General features: G+C 35.5%; 1 protein-coding gene across 4 annotated transcripts; it reads left to right on the top strand.

Moving 5' to 3' along the window:
* The first annotated feature begins 1374 nt into the window (after positions 1 to 1374).
* LOC126995551 (uncharacterized) lies at positions 1375 to 17420 on the top strand. Of its 4 annotated transcripts, none has more exons than XM_050855188.1 (13): positions 1375 to 1590; positions 4101 to 4734; positions 5420 to 5834; positions 6180 to 6350; positions 6802 to 6997; positions 7378 to 7586; positions 8038 to 8214; positions 9228 to 11861; positions 12489 to 12633; positions 13634 to 13832; positions 14956 to 15038; positions 15406 to 15569; positions 16700 to 17420. In XM_050855188.1, the coding sequence occupies exons 2-13, from the start codon at positions 4631 to 4633 to the stop codon at positions 16808 to 16810; spliced, it is 4608 nt and encodes a 1535-aa protein (XP_050711145.1). In that variant the 5' UTR covers positions 1375 to 1590; positions 4101 to 4630; the 3' UTR covers positions 16811 to 17420. The 4 variants fall into 4 exon arrangements, with proteins under 4 accessions (XP_050711145.1, XP_050711148.1, XP_050711147.1 ...); XM_050855189.1 differs by lacking the exon at positions 1375 to 1590 and adding an exon at positions 2502 to 2650; XM_050855191.1 differs by lacking the exon at positions 5420 to 5834.
* The last annotated feature ends 7353 nt before the right edge of the window (positions 17421 to 24773 follow it).

The following is a 24773-nucleotide window of genomic DNA, read 5'->3' as shown; positions in this document are numbered from 1 at the left end:
GTTATATAAAGAAGCCTTACGGTTGTGATTCATAATAGTCTTTTCGTATTGTTCATAATATGTATGCCACAAAAATGACAGCTTTCATTTCACTCCCTCTAGTTTCATGCACCCCATAAAAAACTTCATTTACCACTGTTCTTTGGAATTCTCTGAACCACCCTCACACTCATAAGCAGCAACAACTGATAGGTTTATGATGTTTGAAGATGTATATATATATATATATATATATATATATATATATATATATATATATATATATATATATATATATATATATATATATATATAGGTAATTATTGAAGCCATGAAAGCCAGTCTAGTGTTGCTCTAGCCCCTCAGGATTTTCTTTCTTTCCTATTTACTACAGTAGGCTACTGGTAGTAGCAATATCAAATTTAATTACTAGGGGAGGTGGTAATATGGACCACTTTTTATTTCAGGCGAAAACATCGATTTTACAGGGGAAAAATGCATCAACAATCAGTTTAGGAAATAGCAAAATAATATATTCCTTTTTGTGAATACATAAGTAAAACTTTTACAGTGAAAAGGAAGTTTACAAACTTTGTGATTTTTTTTTTTCTTTTTCATATGAGTTTTTTAAAGCCTCCTTGTATAGAGAGGAAGTCAAAAGAGATGGCACCAGCATATTACCACCACCTCCCCTAATGTCGATGTTTAAAGTCAGTTACCAATTGACAGCACCACGTAGGTTCCGAGGTATGGCCTGGTTCATATTAGTGACATTACCACCCTGCTGCTCCATATTTCTACCTCCTCCCCTCTAGGTTTCCTTGCCACACATAAACCAAGTAGCAACATATGTAGAGTACGTGCACATACCGTAGAGTACAGAAAAAAAGGATAATTAACTTCATCATGCATCATTGTCATTTTTATCAGCTTTTCTTCTTTAATCTTATAAAATCCTTTTAACCGTCGAGGAATTAAGTTTTTCAAATCAAGTCAACGGTCAGTCAGGACGCCGGTGCTGCGAAAAATACCTCCTCGCAGAAATATGTTGCTCTGATGTCCACTACGCATGCGTACTGGGGAATCCACAGCAAGAAAACCTTAATTAGCTGGTTTTGTTCTAGTTTGTCCACCTGCGATTTTTATAATGTTTGATATTGCTCACAAGACAACAACACATCAGACCAGTAGACCAAACAAGCATGAACTGAGTGAACAACGTGGGGTACTCTTTCTAAAATTTACCATGTTCGTTTGTTATAAAGTGTTCTCTGGATTGAAAATGTTGCTGTGATGTTTGTGCCATACATTGGAGCTGAAACTGAAGTACACGATAGCGGTGAATGAAATATAAAACAAAATAAGCATGTTAAGCCTCTCTCTGCGAGCTATTTTGCGACTGCAAGCTTACTCCTACGACACCGGCGGGCGAAGAAGGCAGCGGCGTGGCGAAGCGTGACCTCAATTTTGCCTTTTTATAACGTGGCGCATCATGTTGGACGACAAGGACCTCATGGGCAAGAACAGCAAGATGTCGAGGAATAGCAAAATCGCTCTTGTGGCTGTAATGGGAGCCGCGGCGCTTGTGGCAGGATACCAACTGTACAAAAAGTAAAAGAAAAAAAGAAAAGGCTGTGTGTGTGTATGTGTGTGTGTGTGTGTGTGTGTGTGTAAGGATTGCGTTGAATTATTATTGAGTTTTTGGATGCATTATTAATTAGGTGTTGTAGTCAATGTAAGCTAGCTGTTTCGTGTACTTTTTCACTTTTAAATATTATCTGACGATCCTCAAGTCCGTCCGCCCCTCACAACCAAGGTCTAAAGACAGTCAACTCTACTCACAAGTCACCTTTTCCCAAAGGTCAAAAAGGAGATTAATCGGGCTCTATGATTTGTTTTTTAGGTTTATGATACAGAAGAATGGTCAAACTACCACCAGGGTCATATAACTAGCTACCATTGGAATTATATTGCCCACTGAATTGCAACTCCTACGAAAGCCTTGTCAAATATAGCTCCTCCTCGGCGTAAAATCTCCTCGACATCGATCCACAACCACCTCTTCAACTCCACAATCTTTTTCTCCACCTCCAGATTCCAGAACCTCTATAGTCATCACCACCACCTCCTCAACCCACAGAATCACCGGCCTCCTCCTCGTGCCATTCACAATTCCTCCTCTTCAACTCCACAACCTTTTCCTCTACCTCCACATAACTTCCTCAGCACCATCACCTCATCAATCTCCATAACCTCTTCCTCAATCCTCCCAATAATTTGAACACCCACATCTTTATCCTACAGTAAACACTCAACTTTCTCCTCAACACCATCTTCAACCCCAACAACCTCCTCTTAATTCCAACAACCACTTGGAACCTCACAATTCACTCGATTACCTCTTCCTCATCTCCCACAACATATTTTTAGACAAAATTCCGGGCGCCTGTATATGACGTCTATAGCTAGTAGCAATGCACGAGGCGAACGGATCCCGTTGAAAAGGGGAAAATATCCTAACAGCAACAACAACGGATTGTTTACATTGCTGCTGGCCTGAGTGATGTCACTGATGTGGCGGGGAGGATGAGGCCGTGGTCCCACAGCCTAACTAGCCCCCTAAAACATTCCAGAAGATAGTCGGGGTTAAGAGTTATGGACAAGGCAGCTTGTAAGATATCCCTTGTGTTATTTATCCCAGTGTGAAGATTTTAGAGGGTGTTTAAACTCAACTTTTACAAAAGGAACAACCACATTAATTACCCTAAATGTTTTTCAAAAGTGTTTTCATACAAATGGAATAAATATCACCATGATTTTAACCACCAATCCTCAATCCCTCCTCAACTCAAATATCCATGTGAGCCTAGGTTTAATGAAGGATTTTGAGTTTAGTATTTAGGGAAATAGTAGTTTTTATCCCCAACAAAAAAAATACGGTAATGATTCGTTTTAGTTCCGTGCCAGTATTTCATTACCTACCTTATGAAACATCACTAGCTCTTCATATATCTTATTTACAAACGTTCAAGAATCATGGAAGCGCTTTCAAAATCCAATGCAAGGACTATTTATTATTGAAAACAAGGGATAATATTCACAAAAGCGTAGCCTCCTCTGGTGGCGGCCATGGCGACGGTGCTGCCGCCGCAGCCGCATAATAGCTCACAGAGGGTTTAGGGTGGGGGGAGCATATTTAAACTATTCCAACCGAACTTTACGACCTGCTAACAGGGGAGGGCCCTCAACCCCCCCTTCTAACCAGGGGGGCACAGCCCCCCCCCCGACATGTATATGCGACTTATTTCTGCAATGAGGTATTTCTCGCAACACCGGCTGCACCGCCGCCAGAGGAGGCTGCGCTTTCTTAAATATTATCCCCTATTTTCAATAATAATAGTCCTTGAATTGGATTTTGAAAGCATTTCCATGGTTGTTGAATGTTTCTAGATAAGATATATGAAGAGCTAGTGATGTTTCATAAGGCAGGTAATGAAATACTGGCACGGTACTAAAACGAATCTTAACCGAAAAATACTGCATTTTCCTGGGTCCCAAAGCTTGTTGAGGGAGAAAGAGGCAGTAATTGGCAGGGAAAATCATGCTGAAGTTTCGTCCATTTGTGTAAAATATGTATGAAACATATTCAGGGTAATGGTTTTCTGGTGCTTAGGATCAAATCCATCAAAAATGCTTTGTTTTATTAGGAGGAAGTGGAGGGGTTTGGAGTCTCTTCATAAAGAGCAAACTAATCCATATTCACCTGTCTAAATGCAGTTTTATTTGAAGAAATTACATGTATCAATATTACATACTATAAAATTGTTTTAATTAATCTTGAAGTGAAATTATAAATTAATTAATTTGTGTATTTCATGGATTCCCTGATCATGAAATTAAGGGAAGTTGTTATTACTGGTTTGTACACTAGCAAACTAATGGCATGGATGAAGATTAATAATTGATAGAATGAGTGAAAAAAAATCAGGGGCATCTTTTACAATTGGAAGTAATATTTAGGATATTATGGAGTTTGCTTTTTACATTTATCATACATATATTTGTCTGGAAAGTTACTTGAATTAAAGATTTTACAACCTAAAAAAATATTGATCTTTCAGAAATTCTCCTCCCAAGAAAAGTGAACACATATCTACTAAAAGCACAAAACAAAGAAAGAGTGATGCTCCATCTACACCATCTCTTCCTATATCAAGCACCAACAAGGAGGAAAGCAATGACTCCAAAACTAAAGAATAGATTTTGATACCTTAGTGGTGTGCAATATAGGATGTGGACTAGTACCCTTTGTGATATTTTATTTAATTTCATCTGCCATTGGCAGTACATATTTTTTAGTTTTTTTGAATGTGGATGCATATGATACATTGTATTTTACAAATATTTTTCTTACTGTATTTATGGATCAGTTAAAGCTAAATGCTTAACATTTCCCTTTTTATTTTTATGATAATTGAAAAGTATGGAGAGCAGTTTTTTTCATATATAGGATGAACTTGTGGATCATGAAAGTATAGGCTTATTTTTAGTGTGAAAATATTTCAGATAACAGTAGGACCTTCAAAAGGAGTGTTTTTATATGTAATTTGTAGCAAATATGTAAAGGATTTTTACTTTGAATAATGTCAAGATGAGTGCTGGTAGAAAATTGTTTCGTAAAAGGGGGAGGAAGACTTTTGAAGAAGGTTCTCTGGATGTTTCTGATGACTTTCAAGAGGCTACCACACACTTCAGGTAATGCTTGTAGCTATGGTTGAATTTTCCTCCACTAGCTTCCTGAATTCTTACTTTCTTTGTTTTTCACTTTATTTTACTCTGGTATAATTGTTTATTTTGTTTAAGTATAAGCCATTTTATGGTGCTTACATGAAATTTCTTTCATATGTTCTCCGGAGGTGTATTGAAAAAGTAAAAAGGAGAAGGAAAGAGGAAGGACACAGCGTTCATTGCTCCTATAATCTTTGCTCTTGTTTCCATATACCCAAAAGTCATAATCTGAATTCCACATTGGAAATTCTATGAATCCCAATTTTAAAAGCAAGAAATTATAATTCAATTAAAATAGCCTGAATCTTTGATTAAGTTTATAGATTGGACATCTGCTCTGCTACTATTCATTCCTTTCTAATCTTTCATTACTTCATCCATTAATTGGGTGATGAGAACAGTTTCAGAACCTAGCAATGCTGCACTATACCCAATGAAAATATGCCATCACATATATAAGAAGTCATGTTTAATGCTGATGAGAGAAAATCAAACTTAAAAATAAGAAAACAGAAGGTTTAAAGGAGTGTTTGATAATATTATCTTTCATCAAACTATATTTAGGTCTCCAAAGACAAATTTCATAACTAGAAGTTGTAAATTTATCATGAGAAGTTGCTAAAGTTACATAAATAATTGTATTACCTCTCAGGCTTCCAAAAAGACTACTGGTCAGCAAATCACAAGAGAACCCAAAGAAGAATAAACCCAAGCATGATACACAAGAGGCTTCACTGTCTTGCAGAAAAACATTATCAAGTGAGAGAAGTTTGAATGTTCCTCAGCCTAACTCTGATCCAGTAAAGCTAGGGAGTGAGACATTAAATGAGAATAGTGACCTTCAAGAAATTGAAAAATCATTGTGTGCTGAGTCTGAAAAGCTGTGTCCTTCATGCAAGCTGATTGTGCCTTGTAATGTGTTCGCTGATCATTTTAAAGAATGCTTACAAAAATATAAACTAACTAAAGATGGACATGCAAAACAGTTTCATGTATCTGGTAGAGAGGAAAAGACAAGTGAACAGGAGAAGCCACAACCAGTACTGCCCTGTCCTGTGTGCAAGAAGGTATGTTTACAAATTTTATTTGGAAATACAGATGTAGCTGGGTTTTGAAAAAGGAAAAAAAATGATATGGAGGTAAGGGCAGATGATGTTCAGATCGATCGTGTGATAAAAAAGTGATGTGTGAACAGTGAATGAAGTAAATAGAAATAAATATCAAGGGTACTGAAAGAGGTCTGTTCTTGACAAACTCTTTTTCTTTCTTTTAAGCCTAAAATGGAGGATGAGAGATGGAAGGAAAAAAAATATGAGTTCTTCATGTTTTGTTATTCTCTCATGGCACCAAAATTCACGGACTTCTAAAGTTGTCATTGATTGATAATCACAGTGTATTTATTTATGTTTCAGGACTTTAAATCAAGAACTCAACGAATACTCCACAGTAAGATGTGTGCCCAGGAGCATGGATTAACATCAGAACAGCTTCTTTTGGCCTCAAGACTACTGGAGAAGCAGTACGAGGAATGGAATGAATTAGGGCTCCCCATTTCTTTGCAGCCCCGTAGCACAGGACCAAAAGTATGTAGTGACATTGATAATTGAGAAGGATATATTTAATAAGGAAGCCAAATACTTGAGTGGGCTATGCAGTAAGTCTCTGACCTAGATTCAAAGCAAGGCCTAGTTTAGTGCTTTAATCACTACATCTCCAAATCTGGTGTGAGGAGTGTTAGCTCTTCATAAATGCTTGGTGTATATTAAAGACCATTACATATGTTGAATGAAAATTGAGCAATGCCTCCTATTTTGTTTCTATTTCTTTGATGCACAGGAGGTTTGTTTGTGAGCAGTGACAAGGAAGAGTATGGAAATAACCTAATGCATTGCAGCAAGGTGAAATCAATCCGATCTCTCAGTTTGATAAGCCTCAGTTCTTTGCAGTCAGTTACCTATTATATAGACTTTCATGAAAATTTTCTTATCACAGGCTGATGGAAACATTGATTATAGTACTAATTGTATTTTTCAGGCACGCAGTTCAAAGTCTAACAGAGACCTAAAGGATCCTGATATAGCTATGGCTGTTGCACTGTCTCGCTCCATTGCCGACGAGAAAATGGAATCCAGGCTTTCAAGAGAGGAAAAGCTGGTTGCTCTGGGTTTGGAAAATATTGTTGAAGAGGACAGGAAAGTCAGCCCATTGTTACTACCACCTCCAGATTCGGGTAATGGTACTTTTTTGTGCATCACTATAAGCTGCAATAAAAGAGGAAATTGAGAAAAACAAATCTTAGTTTTTTTCACTCTTTGCCAAAAAGTTTTATTGGTTTCTATAGTTACATACATTCCTGGGTTTGGTCAGTTTAGCAGTATATTGTACTACTATTCACGTAAGCAGCAACAAGTGATAGGTTTATGATGTTTGAAGATATAGATAATTATTGAAGCCATGAAAGCCAGGTGAGTGTTGCTTCAGTCCCTCAGGGTATTCTCTTTCCTGTTTACTATAGTACCAGTAGTAGCTGCATGGAGAAAAAAGTATATTATAATCTTCCAAAAGTATCCTGAGAGTACTAAACTGTTCTTTTTATTTTTATTTTTACAGACAATCGACTGAAGAAAAGGGGAAAGGGCCGAAAAGGACGTTCTCAGCTTCAAAAGACTGTGCTAGCAACACGCTCTGTGGGAGAGAGGGAAAGGATGATCAGTGAAAAAGTTGCTGTAATTCTAACATCTGAAGACACGTCAAGAAGTGGATGGCAACATGGTGAACCTAAAGAAAGGTCTGGAAACCTCACCTCCGTAACAAGCAAGGTGAGGAAATTATGGCAGTGTTATGACCATTCCTGTTGTTCTAATGATTCTTTAATCCATCAGTCAGTTCTTTCAGATACCTTATTTTTAATGTACTGCAGTAGTTAGGAAGAATATGAGGTGATATAGATTAAGTAGAATTGGGTAATGGATGAGGGGAAAGAATAGGGATGGATTGATTTTACCAGTGAATGAAAAAATGGGCTGGAACAATAAGTGTTTCAGTGTAAGGTATTATGTAATTTTTTTTATCTTAGTAATGCAAAAGATGAAGATATACCAATATCCTACCCAGCAACTCCTGAGTCGAACCAGCCCTACTCTCTGTGCAGAAAACACAAATGATGACCCCTTACACATTATCACTAACCTACCATATTATCACTCACAACTTTTCAACTTTGTCAAGCTGTGCATGCTTGCACCTGAAACTTTTTATCTTATATTTCAGGAGTGTCAACTTTGGGAGATTGCTAGGGGCAGTGCAGATGAACCCCTTCAGAGTTTCTATGTGCGTGAACTAGAGCCATACATAGAAGTTAAAGAGGCAACCATTGGCAACCTTTTGAAGAAACTCTCACAAATCCCAGGTCGCCTCAATACAACTGCCCTGCATGCTTTAGATGAGGTAACCACTACTATAAAAGGAATTTCATTTTGTCATTTTTCACAATATATATTATGCCTTGGTTAGATCATGGCTACCTTGTTTCCTTATTATTTTGTCAAATATATTGTGCTGAATTGGTCTAAACAAATAAAATTAAAGCTGTCATGATCTCATAATGAAAAATTAATAAAAATGAAAATAAAGCTACTATGGGTTTCACAGGCTGTGTTATAGAGTATTTTGGTAGTAACTTTATAGCAAAATGTTAGGTAAGGATGATAATTTGACAACCATGTTTCAGACCCTGCCCTATTTTTTTCAGTATGATTTGTTAACAAGACGTGGCTAGTTAAGGCACTTCTAAAAACATGTATTGATAAAACCCAACACTGCAAGTGCTTCCTGTTCCAAGACCAGCCAGTGTTGCCGGTCTCGCTCTCCTTTGATTTTTTAGTCTGTGGACATGCTGTTAGGGGATTTACATTGTTTTCTGAGCCCACAAAAAAAAATGTTCTGTGAAATTTCTTTTTACCAATGACTACAATGATTTATTAACTACCTCACTGGTAGAAACCGATATCGCAGAAAGTTTTTTTATGGGCTCAGAAAATAATGCAAATCCGCTAACAGCATGTCCACAGACTAAAAGAATCAAAGGGGAGCAAGACTGGCAACACTGGCTAGCCTTGCAACAGGAGGCACTTAAAGTGTTGTGGTTTTATCAACACATGTTTTTATGAGTGCCTTAACTAGCCACATCTTTTAATAAATCATATTGAAAAAAACAGGGCAAGGTCTGAAACGTGCTTCACCAAATTGTCATCCTTATCCAACACTTTTATAAAAAACATTCTCCAAAAGCTACATAACACTGCCTCCATAACCCATAGTATTTTTATTTTCATATTTAGTAATCTTTTACTATTTTTACTTTCCATTTATAGTGTCTGCATAAAGTGCATCCACTACTGTAGATGTGAGTAAATTGCTGTAATGTTAAAATATTACTGATTTTTTTCTATTCTTCACAGGAGTCAGAATCTGAATGTGAAATGGAGGAAGCTACAAGCATAGAAGAGTTCTGTACTCAGATGGCCTTAGCTGGACTCCTAGGGTCTCAGGAAGATTTGGACATTACGACAGAAATGGATTGGGAGGAGACAGCTGAAGGGACGGGAAGTCAGGGCTTCATCATATCCAGTCTTGGAAATAAAGCCCAAGATAATTCAGATTCTAGTTTCTGTAAAGTAAGTAGAAATGTTCATGTAGTGGAAGATGTGGAAAACAGTCCTGGTGATCTAACAGAAGTATACAATGCTGAAGAAGACTGTGTGACATTTAAAGAAAACTGTGATCATAGAAATAAGGAAGAAATACCTCAAACAACAAAGGGATCTTTAGAATCGGTCATATCAGTTCAACCTCTACTCACTGAATATTGTGAATTGGAAAAGGGAACCTCTCTCTCAGATAATATGAGTTCTGATTATCCTGTTAATTCTGAGGAAAAAAGAGAGACCCAGAAAATTAAACCGTTCATTGATATTCCTCTAAGCCAATCTGAATGTAACAACGATACAACAAGTAAAGGTTCATGCAACTTTATTCACACAAACGCAGATCTAAAGGAATGGGAAGGTACGGAGAAACAGCCAAAATATAGTTCTTTACTCTCCTCAAAGTATGGTTTAGAGAATGTTTCTGTATCTCCTACAAGCAAGTGTAATGAAGATAAAGATAAAGATTTGGCAACTTCAGGAATAAGATCTAATAGCAAAATTTCAACATCCCTGTTTGGTAGAAAGGAGAGCTACAGTTCTTCAAAGACTGGGATGGTACCTGAATATAAAATAGTCACAAGTCCTTTAAAAGAGGGAATACTTGCAAACAATCAAGTTAGTAATTTTACAAGTGAGTGTATGATACAGACATTGATTCAAAACTGGAATGATCTTCTGAAGAGTGGCATAGAAAGCGATGTCACCATTGCAACCTTAGAAGGCATCTTTGTGAAAGCCCATTCTCTTGTCCTCCTGGCAAGATGTCCACAACTTTATAAGGAAAGTAAGGAACATGGAAAGTTTATCAAGTGGAATAAGGTACCACAAAAAGCTGTTCACAAATTTCTTTCATACCTTTATACAGGAACATGTGAAATAACAACTCCTGGCGACCCATTATGGATTGAATTGTATGATATTGGTCTCAAGTATGACTGCAAAGAACTTGTATCATACATGGAACTTTTATACAAAGCTAAGAATAGTCCAGTGAAAAGCAAGATCCCTGTTGTGCATCCAGAAAAAGATAAAGGACCTTTGCTATTGGATAAAGAACTTGACAAAGCTACAGAAAAATCAAGGAAAACACAGGTCAAATGCTTGGAAAAAAAATCAAGAAATGAAAGAAATTTAATGTATTCAAAAAGTAATTCAGTTTCATCTATGGCTGTGGATGCAGACAAAACTTTCAATGTTGAATTGAAATGTACTAACCATAATGATGAAAAAGATCATAAACAAAATGAAAGTTCTTATGCAAACAAAATCTTGCAAGTTTGCCAAAAATCTGTCCATGAGAAACAAGACAAAATTGAATGTCTTGTGGAATTTCAGAGAGAACAGTCACCAGATTTATTTGATGACTCTCCATGCTCTGAGAAAAGTTTTGTAATTTCACCAGTACTGAATTCACCTCCACTAAAAGTCATCCCACACTACTCTTCTAGTATGGAAATTGACCAACTAGAACCAGAAGAATCAAAAGGGGTTTCAAATGTACCACCCAAAACAACCTCTCCATGTAAATCAGTTTCATCATTGGGAGACAGAGAAAACATGGAGATTTTTTCCGATTCTCCACTGAAAGGTGACTCAGATATCCCAGATGTGAGGTCAGTTGATACAGAGTCCAAAGCAAAGTCTTCTCTGCCACCAGCACATGATAAATGTAAGATAGGTGATGATGATAATGATGTCATTGACTTAACACAAAGTGGCTCAAAGAGCAATTCGGAAGAATGTGTGTTAGATCTTCCTAGTGTTAGTAAGTGCCAAGCAGAGACTGAACAGCACAGTTATATGGACAAGGTGGGCAGTATGGAGGATAGAAATGAAGACCATGAGTCAGCAAGTGACACATTACACAATCATTACATTAGTAATATCTGGGATGACTTTGATGCAAATTCTTCCATAACAATCGCTGAAGAGCTACATTCCACCTCTGATAAACTGTCAGCCAATAATAAAAGTAGTATTAATGGACCTGATTTACATCTCTCAATTGATGCACAGTCCAGTAGCCATGGAAGAGAACCCACATATTTTGCTAATTATGAGGATCATCAGAAAGACAAATACAGTGACAAAGAAGTACCAACTAAAGAGACCAAATTTGATGTATCTCCTGAAGCCATTAGAGAAACCAGTTTTGTGGAATTCCTAGAGGAACATTCTGGTGATGAAATTTTTGCAAATGCAGCAGCAGAAATTGAAAAGCTCGATGCTGTCAGTGAATCAAGACTTAAGACAAAGTCTACGTCATCAACATCTGCCCATCCATCTTATTCACTTGCTTCAACACCTCATCAGAATCGCAATGCCAAAATGAATAGAGTTACTCCGAGGCCAGATTACAGCAAGATGAAGTCACCTGAACTGAAGGTAAAGTAAGCTGGTCTGTAAACTGTAGCATAAGAACATGTCATGGGGATTATTTTGCTGAACTGAACCATCTACTTCAGAGACATTTACTATAAATTTTTGTGTATTGTAGTTGATAAGACAGTAGGCTACACACTGAGCTAATAATTATATGAAAACTATAAGTAATAACTGTCATAGCACCCGACTGCATGGGAATATGCTCAGTTTTCTAAAGTGCAGAGGTCTGGATTATTTCTTCCATGACAAACCTATTACAGTTTCAATGATCAGACCAAATATCACACCCGCTTTGGATAAAGATTCTTGGTCACAAATATGTTGAAAACCTTTGTAGAAGACTGGGTATCTTTTTCTCTTCAGCATCGCTATCACCACATCTAAAGCATGCAGCTAAACATCATATCAGTATCCTTCACGTTAATATGAATGAAAAGCATTTAACATAAGCTGTATAATTTGTTTCTTCTTTATTATACTTTCCTGTGATAGATTTACTTTAAATGTACATCCCAGTTGAAATTTTATTTCTTACATTCTTTTTCAGGTAAGGTTTGAAACAAATTGTATTTTCCTATTTTTAACAGGGAAAACAATAATTTTTGTTTATTTTCACATTTGTTACAGAAAGAGTTGCAGAAGTTTGGCATATGTGCCCTGGGGCGCAGAAAAGCAGTGGCAGTGCTACAGCACGTATATGAACAGACTCATCCTCTAGTTACTGACAGTGAGGCAGAATCCAGCTTCTCCCAAACTCCTTTGAAAAATTCTGGTAAGGGAAGGTAGTATTATTTTAGAGGGAAAGTTACTTTTTACCTTAATGTTCCTGTAAGAGCTAAGTTTTATCCCAGCATGCTTCCTTGAAAACATGATCAGGATCTCACTCTTGTTATACTACAGATATTTCACCTATTATTGGATTAAAGTTTGGTGTTCATTGTGTTAATCTCAATTCCAATAGTCTAACTTTTGAAGACAAGATTATAATTTAGAAAAGTGTGAATTTATTAACCCTTTCACAGTGAATGGGTCCATCATTCTTGTGCACACCAGCTCTTTAAATTATCTTTTCTACTAATAATTTCAAGAAAACAAAGGCTACTATAATATATAGACTTATTGTTCAATTTCTTTCTTCTATATTATGAACTCTTATTACCATTATTATTATTACTATTATTATTGTTATCATTATTATTATTATTATTATTATTATTATTATTATTATTATTATTATTATTATTATTATTATTATTATTATTATTGTTGTTGTTGTGAGGAGATGTAATCTAAATTAGACAACAAAGTGCCTGGAATTATTCAATAGACTCCCCAAACATGAGTTGAACATGTTACTCTTGCTATTATTGTTAGTTTAGTTTTTGTTTACTTTTTCTTTCATCATGGAGGCAGCTCAATGGTAAAAACACAAAAAATCCTGTACACCACTTCTCATACAAACAGTAGGATAGAAAAAAAAAATAAAGATAAATCAATTTAGGAGGGAGAGGTGTCTTGGTACTCCCCCTTGAAAGCATTCAAGTCATAATTAGGAGGAAATACAGCCAAAGAAAGACTGTTCCAGAGTTTCCCAGTGGATGGAACAAATGAATAATATGCTGGTTATTATATATAATTAATGGCTATTGTTTAGCCCTTAATGTTTATATATATATATATATATATATATATATATATATATATATATATATATATATATATATATATATATATATATATATATATATAATTTTTTTCAATCATGGCTGTAGGTGGACCAAAATTACAGAAGATTCAAGTGAGAAAAAGTAGAAAATGTGGGTCTTCACCAGAAATGCAAAACTCAGAGAAGTATAACCTTGTGGAAAAAGAGATTGAGATTGATTGTGATAAAGCAGTGCATGAGAGTGAAAGCGACCCAGAGGAAGAGGAGGATGGTCTCCTGAATTCTTCATTGACATCTACTAGCAGGTATGGTTCTAGGAATGTAATTTTGTATCCGTCCCTTTATGAATTTTATTTGATGACATTAAAATCTAGCTTTATCTTCAATTAACTCATGTGCTTCTCTCCTTTGTGCCTCTTATATTTTTATTCGGAGCCTGTAGTGAGGAGTTACCTAAGTTGATCAGCTGTGAAACTATTAGTGATTGATGCCTGGAGAACATTATGTATTATTTTGTGAAAAATACATCAGAAAGTTTGAGTAAAAGTTGAGTTGCCTTCTCCAGTTGTGATACATTCTTCACAATGGAAAGAACAGTGGTTGTTGGGACATATTTTGAAACTATTTACTTGAAAAAAAAGTACTGTTTATTTTGTCACATAAGAATTACCCATGTTTAAGACATGTCTTGATTTTCAAGAGTATCTTCATAGAAGAAAAATTCCCTCTGTTTTTATATACACTTATTTGTCCACCACCAGCATAATCTTTTATTATTTTGTGTACTTCATAATAAATAAATTAACCCATAATACAAGTAAGATTCAGCACACATTGTGATGCAGTGCAGGGCAGGCCAGCATAGCATTCTGTGCCTAGTTTTTTTCCAGTGAGACAATTATTAATTGAAATTTTTTTGCTCCAAAAAAATCCAAGAATTCCCCTTTATATATATATATATATATATATATATATATATATATATATATATATATATATATATATATATATATATATATAGATATATATATATATATATATATATATATCCTCCTGCAACAAGGTTTTGGGAACAACCTGTAGGATACAGTTACCTTATCCTGCTTTTTTCAATAAAACTAGGAGTACCATATTTGTTTATGTATAAGATGCATCTATTTTCAAGGTTGTCTTTAAAAAATCTGAAATTTTAATATATTTGTTTATCATTATAATCTTTGGTTGCCTAATCTTTTGTTTTTATTTATTATGGTTCTTAATACCCACATCAGAGATGCCAGACATATGAGAAACGTCATCAGTTTCTCATGTGTTTTGTGACACTGAATGTTGCATTTAATGATGGGAAGTGAGTCCCGTCACATTTGGTATTGTGGATGTCATCATAAATCAGTTTATTTTGCTATAGTTTCAAAATCTGCATTCCAGCTCTGGAGGTTCAGATGGAGGCATCTTTGGAGATGTTGCTTCACCAGATGCAGATGAGGACATTCTTTCTTCTACACAACAAGGTAATATTAATTATATTATATTGATTATTCTTTTGGTATAAGATGAAAGATAGATAGATAGATGTGAAACCTCTTATCCAAGATTCAGAATGCTAAGTTTATGAAAGAGATCACACTGCCTAGATGAATAAACACCTACAAAAAGTGACAGGCTACTTGGATAACTGAAAGTTTACTGTATTTCAGTAAACACTCAAATGAAAGAATCCCATCTTGAATAAACTTCTTTCAACAGCTATGTTAGTTCTAGCATACCCCACTGTATATCCTAGTTTTCTCCTGGAATTTAAAATGTGCAGTTGTCTCGGAAACCTTAAAAATAGGATAATTACAACTTATATTCCTAACACTTGTTCATGAATTTCAGCTGGCCTTATAAATCAGGTGCAGGAAATCCTCACTAGCAGAACTGACCTGCATAGAAAAGTGCTGTTGTATGAGCCAATCTTTGTGGAGGACCTGCATGCCATTCTTAAAGCTAACAGAATAAGGTGCAGCATGCAAGCTTTACTGGATGTTTTAGATGAATTGGTAAGTTTTTTTTACTGTTATGCTATTTGTATTTGCAGCAGTATCATAGAGTAAGAATTTTTTTTCAAATGTTATGTGTCACTATTGTTTCTGAGTCATCATGATGTTCTTTATTTATCTTTTTCTTTTATGAATCAGTGTGTCTGGTCAGCTTGGTTTCATATTTAATTAAGACATGTAACTCATTAAAAGAAAACAATGGAATGAAAATGTAGATACAAAGAAAATAACCGAGAAAATGTTCATGGTGAATGTTGTCTTGCATTTTTGTCTCTGGTTTTCCTGGTTCTTACAGTCAGACTTTAAAGTCATACAGGTCAGGTTTGATGGTCATTCTCACAAAAAATAGTTGAGGAGAAACTTATTCTTATCTTTTTATAGCCAGGTAGTGTGTCCCTTTTAGTCATGTTTCTGTCCTCTTCCCTGTTTGCATGTTCTTTATTTTCTTATTTTGATTACATTTCTTATCCTAAAAAGGGTTGTCACTCACTAATTTTGGACAAATTGAAAAGAGGGCAGCATTCTTGCACTTTACCCCACCACAGTCAGATTTGAAACAAACATAATGCTCATTAACTCATCTTCATTTTACCTACAGTATTATATGACCCAGATTTACCTGAATTGTTTTCTAGGTAGTATATAAGTGAACCACTCTTTTACCTTTGTTTTAGCATCTGAGTACTTAGTTTCATAATTATTATCTTCCCAAGTTTTTGCTCATTTTTCTAGTCTACAAATATCTCAAAAGAAGGGATTTTTTTACATTGTGCTGCATATGCTCTACCTCTGTTTCTTTTCAGTTTTTATCTTATTCTTCATTCTGACTTGTTTTATCCATTTTGCTGTTGTATTCTTCAGTAATTCATCCTTCATTCTTTCTGTCACTGCTACTCTATCATATGAAATCCAAGAAGCAGAGGAAACTACTACTGTATGATATACTACGCAAGTTAATCTGATTAATACAAGAGTATTTGGAGTTTTGTCATTTTTCAGGAGTAGCATGTGGCTTTCCTGTTCCTTTCTTTGTTCATATTTTCTGCTGGATTTAAAAGGGCTGTGTTTAATAATAATGAGGAATTATGTATTTGATAATTATAATTTCCTAATTGCCAATATATTTTCAGTGTGTCATTGTACGAACACAAGCCAATCAGAAGAATAGAGGTCGAACGAAATCATCAAAGAAAAGAAGAATAAATTCACCCCAAAAAAGCACCCAGTTAGAGGCTACATAGTTTTCACCCAAAAGTACTTATCTACAAGTGAGAAGCCAGCTGTCACACATATTAGCTGGCACTAGAAATATTTGTTTTAACCTTAAAATGAAGATTGCATTTTTTGTCCAAATCTTTCTAACCCAACTACTTAACATAGGTTCTATATTTGGAAGCAAATGAGTATTTGATACTAGAAGCTTTTATAACATCTCAGTTGTAAGTGTGATGGTGGCGTAAAGATCTATGAAACAATTACAGCAAGGTACTCTACAATATCACTGATCTATTCTAAAGGGTCCAACACTATGCAGAACTTTAATGAAGAGATTTTCTACTCTCTTTTTATTGAAACACACGAGAAATTAATCACAAAGAGAGGGTATTCCTTGGCTACCTGGGATTGAACCCGCGACCAGTGTGACGGGAGAGCCACTCCTTACCGAGTCAGCCAAAGAGGTACCCCATTCGCTGAATGGGTTATGGGAGGCTCGTTCATCAGGCCGTCACCGCACTACAGAACAACATTGTACAAACTGAAGGGGTCTTATAGGGGAAAATTTCATTGGGACCTCCCTACCCTTAAAAACCCTAACTAACTTGAAATGAAGTAAATAAAATATGAAAATGCTTTTCTTGTATTCTTCTGGCTTATCATGATGAAATGAAGGGCTTCTTTTCAGTAGATAAACACTGAATGGCGGGAATAACTTGATGAACACGGGTGATGACAAGAAATTTGTGGCATCTGGTTGAGCAATGAGGACAATGGTGGACAATGTGCTGTGGTAGCTGAGGCTTGCAACAGCTTCTGTGTAGGTGTAATGAAAGAAACGTCAACTTGTGTGGGAGGCAACACTGTGAATGGCAAGAATATCTTTGAACAACGGAAAAGATGGTGAGTGCTCTAACAACTTGAGATTCATAGATGACATAGTCCTACTAAATGAGTCTGAGGAAACTTTACAGACAGAGAATGATCGTGGAACCTTACCGAGTGAGTAAGAAGAAGATCTGAAGATTGTTGAAGATACAAATGGGTGGGAATGAAACACATGAAAGTAGAATACTTCACATACCTAGGACAAACAATTAGTGAAAACCCAGACCACAAAAAAATGTGATAGAAGGATGGAGTGCTTTTAGTTAATATGAGAAAAAGCAACTTGCAACCCTCCATAAAAAAAAGACAGGTGTACAGTTGATGCAACCAGCTTAGGCAGCGCCCGCCACTACATTACCTATGGGAAAGGTGTGGCTGTCTGAGCATTATGTATGAAATGTATGAGGTTGCATGGATTGAAATGAGATCTTGTTTCAGCAGCTGCCGTTACAATGGCTGACCTGGGTGAAATCCCAAGTCACTTATGACATCAAGATCAAGGCCGCACCGACGTTGTAATCACAGTCAGCAACGGCACAGGTAAACACAGACATAGTGTTAATATGGATATGTATTTTCTCGCCAGTTCCTTTCCCTGAACGTCTTAACCTTTGACCTACCCACCCTCATGGCGGCGGCGAGCTTCCATCCATCAAAAGAGTCCAAAGACCTTTACAACGACCACGCGTACCTGCCCGAACACGACACCGGCCACACTCCAAGCCTCCCTAGCCAAGCCTCGTAGCCATAGACCAACACTTCACGGGGGTTGAAAAATACCCTAGATGTAGGGAAATTCCTTACAGTTACTTGGATGTAGGGAAATTTCATACATGAATGAATTTCAAGCAATTAAAGCTAGATGAGGACAAAACTGAATGCCTAATTGTGGGAAAGAATTATGTTCTTAGGAGGCTAAATATCTCCACAGTTTGAAATAATGATAACACTATGTTAGTAAAAAAGGAAGTCAAAAACTTAGGTGTTATAACAGATTGTACTCTGTCATTCAAAGAACAAATTAAACAAGTGGTGAGAACAACAGGCTACCATCTAAGAAATATTTAATTTGTCAAGAAATACTTGGACAACAAGCCCAAGAAGGTACTTGTATATAATCATGTGACTAGTAAGCTAGATTACTGTAATTTGCTTTATTATGGCTTAACTAAATACTTGCTGAGGAAACTGCAATTTGTCATGAACAGAGCTGCAAGGCTAATAAAGAGTCTTCCTCCACATGAAAGAATAACACTGGCACTTAAAGACTTACACTGGCTACTGATTAAGTCATTTATAGTCTACAAAATATGTGTCTTGACTTATCAAGCAATACAACCTAGTAAATCTAGATATATGAGAGATCTACTGCGGGATTTTCATCTGAACACCACTATGTCACTGAGACACAGTGCAGAATAGTATAGACTTTATGAGCCCAGAGTTACTCTGAAGCTGGGCTTCAGAGCATTTGAAAAGAGTGCCCCACAACTCTATAATGAGTTACCCGAGGATGTTAAGAACAGTGGCAATTTAGTAACCTTCAAGAAAATATTGGAGACTCACTTATTTACTAAATCCTACAATGTTACAAACATGCATATTGAGGATAATTTTTGGTGCTAACATCAGTATTATACTGTTGATTGCCCTGCCGAGCACTGCGGTGTTAATGGAGCGGGGCCTGAAACCTCATCAACAGTAAATGGATAGTAGAAAGTTACTGTATATCTGAATTCAATGATAACTGATGATTTGAAAGTATCCAGAATTAAACCTGCTTAAGATGGGGCAGCATACCACCAACCAGCTTGTGCCCTGCCATCTCACAGTTTCTGAAACTAAGAGAATTTCACTTTCATTAAATTAATAGTAACCTTCAAATGAACTGAGATGCAAAGAAAGACTCTAGAAGGCCTGGGAGTGTCCAACTTTTGTCTCAAAGGATTGGGTTGGAAGTACTGGCAAATGTGGTGAAAAAGATTTATTCCCATGAATAGATCAATTTCTCATGTGCTTCAGTAAGTAGGAAAAAAAACATGACAGTCTTTCACCGTTAAAGTAGTAACCTATTGCTATGAAGAGTAGTTATCAGTTATCTATTAGATGAAGTTAAAGAGCAACTTCATCTATTTTCTTATCTCCTTTCCTATCATCTACAAACTTGGGGACATGAAGGAATACAGGATTTCTGAGTGGGGTAGCAAATGGGAAACTCTCTATCCCTACACTGTTTCCTATTTTTCCAAGAGATTTGAACCTTGGTAGATAACAGATAACTCATTATATAGAAAATGAGATGCAGGTACATTCATAAAACCAATATTTAATGTGTTACCCACAAAAACATCAAAAAAATTTCAGTGTATGGTAGAAAATATGAATACTATTGTGAATAATGTTCTTGAACCAATGATGCTCATTCTAGGATGCAAAGATTACTTTCAGAAATATAGGACAAAAAAGCAAACAACTCTTTTCTCACAAATTAAACTCATTAAACTGGAATAATCTCCTTCCCTCAGAAGACATTAATTATAACTTTGATATATTAATTACCAAAATCCAAGAAATATATAACCATTGTTTTCCTTTAAAAACTAAGTATCTAACTGACAAAAGATTAAACAATCCTTGGATAACACAAGCCATTCTAAATTCTATAAGGTTAAAAACAACTTATACAAAGACTATAAAATTGGTGTTATATCAGAAAATTACTACAAACAATATTGTAATACCTTAAACAGAGTAATTAAAAGTGCTAAACAAGCTTATTATATGGCTACCGGTATATTTACGAACTTTAAAAATGACACAAGAAAAATATGGAACACCATAAGTCAATTAAAAAACGACCATAAAAAGAATTACCTAAACTGTATATCCCATAATAACAGAATCTTAAAGAATCCTTTAGAAATAGCCAAAGTATTTAATGACTATTATATTAATGTTGCCCCTAACTTAGATAAAAATATCCCATCATCTAATGAGAACCCGTTATGGTTTCTTCGAGGTGACTACCCAGCATCTGTGGTAGTTCCCACAATATACCCTCAAGATGTAATTAACATAATCAATTCCTTGCAAAATATAAAAAGCAGTACACATGAGATTTCTATATCTTATTAAAACAAATAAACATTAAATAGCCATACCATTATCTATACCGGTACTGTTTAAACAATCTATTGCCAATGGTAAATTTCCACAATGCTTGAAACATGCCACTGTTAACCCATTTACAAAAAAGGTTCTAAGGATGTTATAGGAAATTTTAGGCCAATATCTCTGCTAAATATTCACTCTAAAATTTTTGAGAAAATAATGAAAAAGTTTTTGATATCATTTCTTGAAGCTAAATCCATATTGAACCCAGAACAGTTTGGCTTCCGACAAGGCCTGAGCACCTTCAATGCTTTGAGTTCCTTCACTGAGCAAATCTATTCTACTTTGGATTCTAAACTTTCATTAATTAGCGTTTTTATTGACTTTACAAAAGCATTCAATTCAGTAAGACATGATATTTTACTTAAAAAACATACAATATTATGGAATACAGGGTATTATACATACATGGCTGGTTTAAAGATTATCTAACAAGCAGAACTCAATCTGTCAAGATTCAAAACTATTTATCCACACCAAAACTTATTAAATATGGAGTCCCTCAAGGGAGTGTTCTTGGACCGATACTATTTCTTATTTACATTAATAATCTAGCTCGAATATTTTCAAATTTTCAAGCAATACTTTTTGCTGATGACTCCACTTTATATGTTACTGGTAAAGACCCTACTGATATTATTAACAGAGCCAACACTGACCTCAAAATTTTCCATGCTTGGTGTGTAAATAACAGATTAACTGTTAATTTAAGTAAAACATATTATATGTTCACTAACAAAACATCAGAAAACTTACCTCCCTACGGTATCAAAATGATGTTATCGTAAAAGAAACTCAACATACATTACAAGGTGTGACCATTGACCAAGCCTTGACATTTAAATAAAATATATCTGGACTGTGTCTCAAATTATCACGGTTGATTTATCTCCTCCACCAAGTTAGAGATCTCATGCCTTTACATATACTCAAAATTCTTTACCATGCTCATGTCCTGCCCCACCTCAGTTATTGTATAGCCATATGGTGCAATACCTATCCTACTCACTTACTGCCATTGTTCAGACTCCAGAAGAAATTTGTTTGAATTATAACAAAGATTGACCATTTAGAACACACACAACCACTTTTCACAGAGACCAACATTTTAAAACTTTGACCTAAATAAAATACATATGGGAATTTATATGTTTAAAATTCTAAGAAATAACCTCAACCCAGCATTACAACCACAAAACAATTTAACGTTATTCAAACATTCCCTATCTTACTCAGGCCCAAAGCTATGGAATTCGATACCTAATCACATAAAACTTTTGCCAACAATGCATTCTTTTAAAAGGCATTATACAAAATATGAAATAGCTAAATAGTAGAAACCTGAAGTATCTTTATTATAAACAACGCCTGTCGTGATTCAACTTTCTATAAATGAACTTTCTTTCATTCTCCTTCTGTTCCCTTTCCCTCTTCTATTCAAAGACTGTACATACTATTGTGTTCATGGCCAACAAGGCTAAAATTGGTTCTAGGTAGGATGAGGCATATACATATGTATATATGTATGTATGTATTTTTTCTTTTGTAGTTGTCTTGTTTGGGGTATTTAATATAAAAATTAAATTCATTTTTGCCCAAAAAGTCATGTATAAATATTACATTATATTGTTACATTTTCTTTTTTTCTGCAAGTATAATAGTTTCAAAGAGTTTCAACACTGTTTATATAATATGTATACTCTTTCCATTTCATACCAGGGTTGAAAAAATAAAAAATGCATTAAGGTGATTTAAGTTTTTTTTACCAGATTAGGTGATAAAAATCAATATTTTACAGTATTATGTTGATGTAAGGTTGATGGTTTAAAAGGAGTGTAATTTTCAGCATGTTGTTGATACATAGTTGTTTCACCACCAAGAGTAAAAGACTCGCCTGTCATCAATACTGGGAATATCCTACAGTTCGTAATATATTTTTGTTTTTACATTTCAGCTGAATGGCCTGAGTTGAATGATAGTTCATGGTGGGGAGCTTCTCAGTACATAGGACAGGTAGGAGTGGGGTATGCATGATGGGAGTGTTAAAATTATGAAAAGAAATTACCTATGTAAGATATAGTAACCAAGAGTGATTTGCTAAAGTACAATTTATAAGTGGCTGTTCACTGAAGAAAGATAACCTTACTGCTATTTAGTACCCATTTCATTTACTTATCTAGATGTATATACCTACAAAGCAGTTTTAATAATAGCATATTATTTTCTTAAAAACTATACAAAGTATCTGTGTACTCACTTTACAGTTTTTATATAAAAAATAACTTTCAGTATTAGATCAAGTTTTAAATAGGAGTATCTTCAGGTCCTATAAGAATGAGTATATATCTGCTAGTCTTGAAAAATACTCTTGATCAACAAAATTTAATTGTGAATGTATTCACAATACAAAGTGAGCTGTTTATTGTTTTTCATTATTGAAGAGAAGAAGAGGATAACAAGATGAACAGTGTTGGGCAGGAGTGTAGTGATTTGAAGCACACATATGATGCATGCTTCAATAAGTGGTTTGCTGAGAAATTTCTCAAAGGTCTTGCAGAAGAAGACAAAGACTGTAACACTATCTTCACAGCCTATCAGTCATGTGTTAAGGTGAGTTAGTATCAGTTTTGTCATTAGCTTTTAGATATCTAGCTTATTAGGCAGTAAGTTTAACAAGGCTGTCTGTAACTGAGCCAGCAATAGAAAATCAAAAGTTTATTTTTATTTATTTATTTATTTTATTTGTCTCCTCATCCAGATTAACATTAGAATTTATTGTAGGGGAACTATTATTATGATTACAGTTAATATTATTAATCTATATTTTATTTCATTTTGATTTGCAGAGAGCTCTGAAGTCCCAAAACATTAGTCTGAGTGAAGTGGAGAAGGATGTGCTGGGAACGTCAGAGGAGAATAAAACTCCACCCAACAGTTAACAGAAATGTTTTAATATTGTGGTAAAAAGTTGACATGCCAGTACTGAGACTTTGACAAATACCTATTCTGTCATGCAAAGAAGTTGTCTGTGTAAATAGAAGTTGTCCGTGTAAATAGTAACTTTAAGGAAACTTAAGGGAAAGAGTTTACGCATTTCTAGAGCAAGACAAGCATTCATCAGTCAAACAGTAATGATGGACCAACTACATAAGTCTTCATCTAGGATTTCTTACTGTCATTATAAATGTACCTCAGTGTGGGTTGCAGAGTGCTAGGATCATGTTGGAAGCATGTATAAGGACCTTGAGATAGCTTTGTATCCCATGATGTTTTACTTACGACTGGCTATTCAATTAACCAAACACATAAATCAGATTGTCAAAATTAATCTGTACATTAAAAACCTCTACTCAGCGAAGTGGTCTATGAATAGGTGTTTGCACCTCATATTAGGTGTCTCAATGGGTATCTTGTGTTGATTATTGCAACTGGTGGGTCTTCCAAATGATATGCTAAAGAAAGTTTAGTTTGTACAAATAGGACAGCAAGACATTTTTAGCATTTGCCTCTGTGGAGTAGTGGTTAGAGTACCTGGCTACAACTCCATGGGCCCAGGTTTGAATCCTGTCCCGGGCAATCGGCATGCAACTCACCCACCAGTTCATCCTCCCTTTCGGATTGGTTGATAAATGGGTACCTGGGCAAAGTAAACTGGTAATCCAGGGCTTCACATTGGCCTGTGTCCTGGGATAATGGGTTCTTACCCACCACAGGATCAAAGGGCTTGTTCGGAGGCGAGCACCACAGCCATAGCATATGTACACAATTTTACTTTTACCTCCCCAAAAGAACCCCCACTACTTCATACCACATACAGCTGCACTGGCTGCCAATAAGAGCTAAAATAGAAATTGTGCAACATGTCATTTAAGGTTCTCAAATTTGGCAAACCAGTACCATGCTGAATTGGTAACTCATCCACTGGCATTC

Source organism: Eriocheir sinensis, chromosome 8 (assembly GCF_024679095.1).
Source record: "Eriocheir sinensis breed Jianghai 21 chromosome 8, ASM2467909v1, whole genome shotgun sequence".
In the NCBI taxonomy this organism is placed as follows: Eukaryota; Metazoa; Arthropoda; class Malacostraca; order Decapoda; family Varunidae; genus Eriocheir; species Eriocheir sinensis.
Note: the sequence above shows the minus strand (reverse complement) of the source record. Positions and strands in the feature narration are given on the sequence as shown.

Excerpts from the sequence above, each read along its gene's own strand:
- LOC126995551 (XM_050855188.1), top strand. The coding sequence starts at position 4,631 with ATGAGTGCTGGTAGAAAATTGTTTCGTAAAAGGGGGAGGAAGACTTTT. Across the intron at positions 5,835-6,179 it reads CCTGTCCTGTGTGCAAGAAG|GACTTTAAATCAAGAACTCA; the intron begins GTATGTTTACAA and ends TTTATGTTTCAG. Across the intron at positions 8,215-9,227 it reads CCCTGCATGCTTTAGATGAG|GAGTCAGAATCTGAATGTGA; the intron begins GTAACCACTACT and ends TATTCTTCACAG.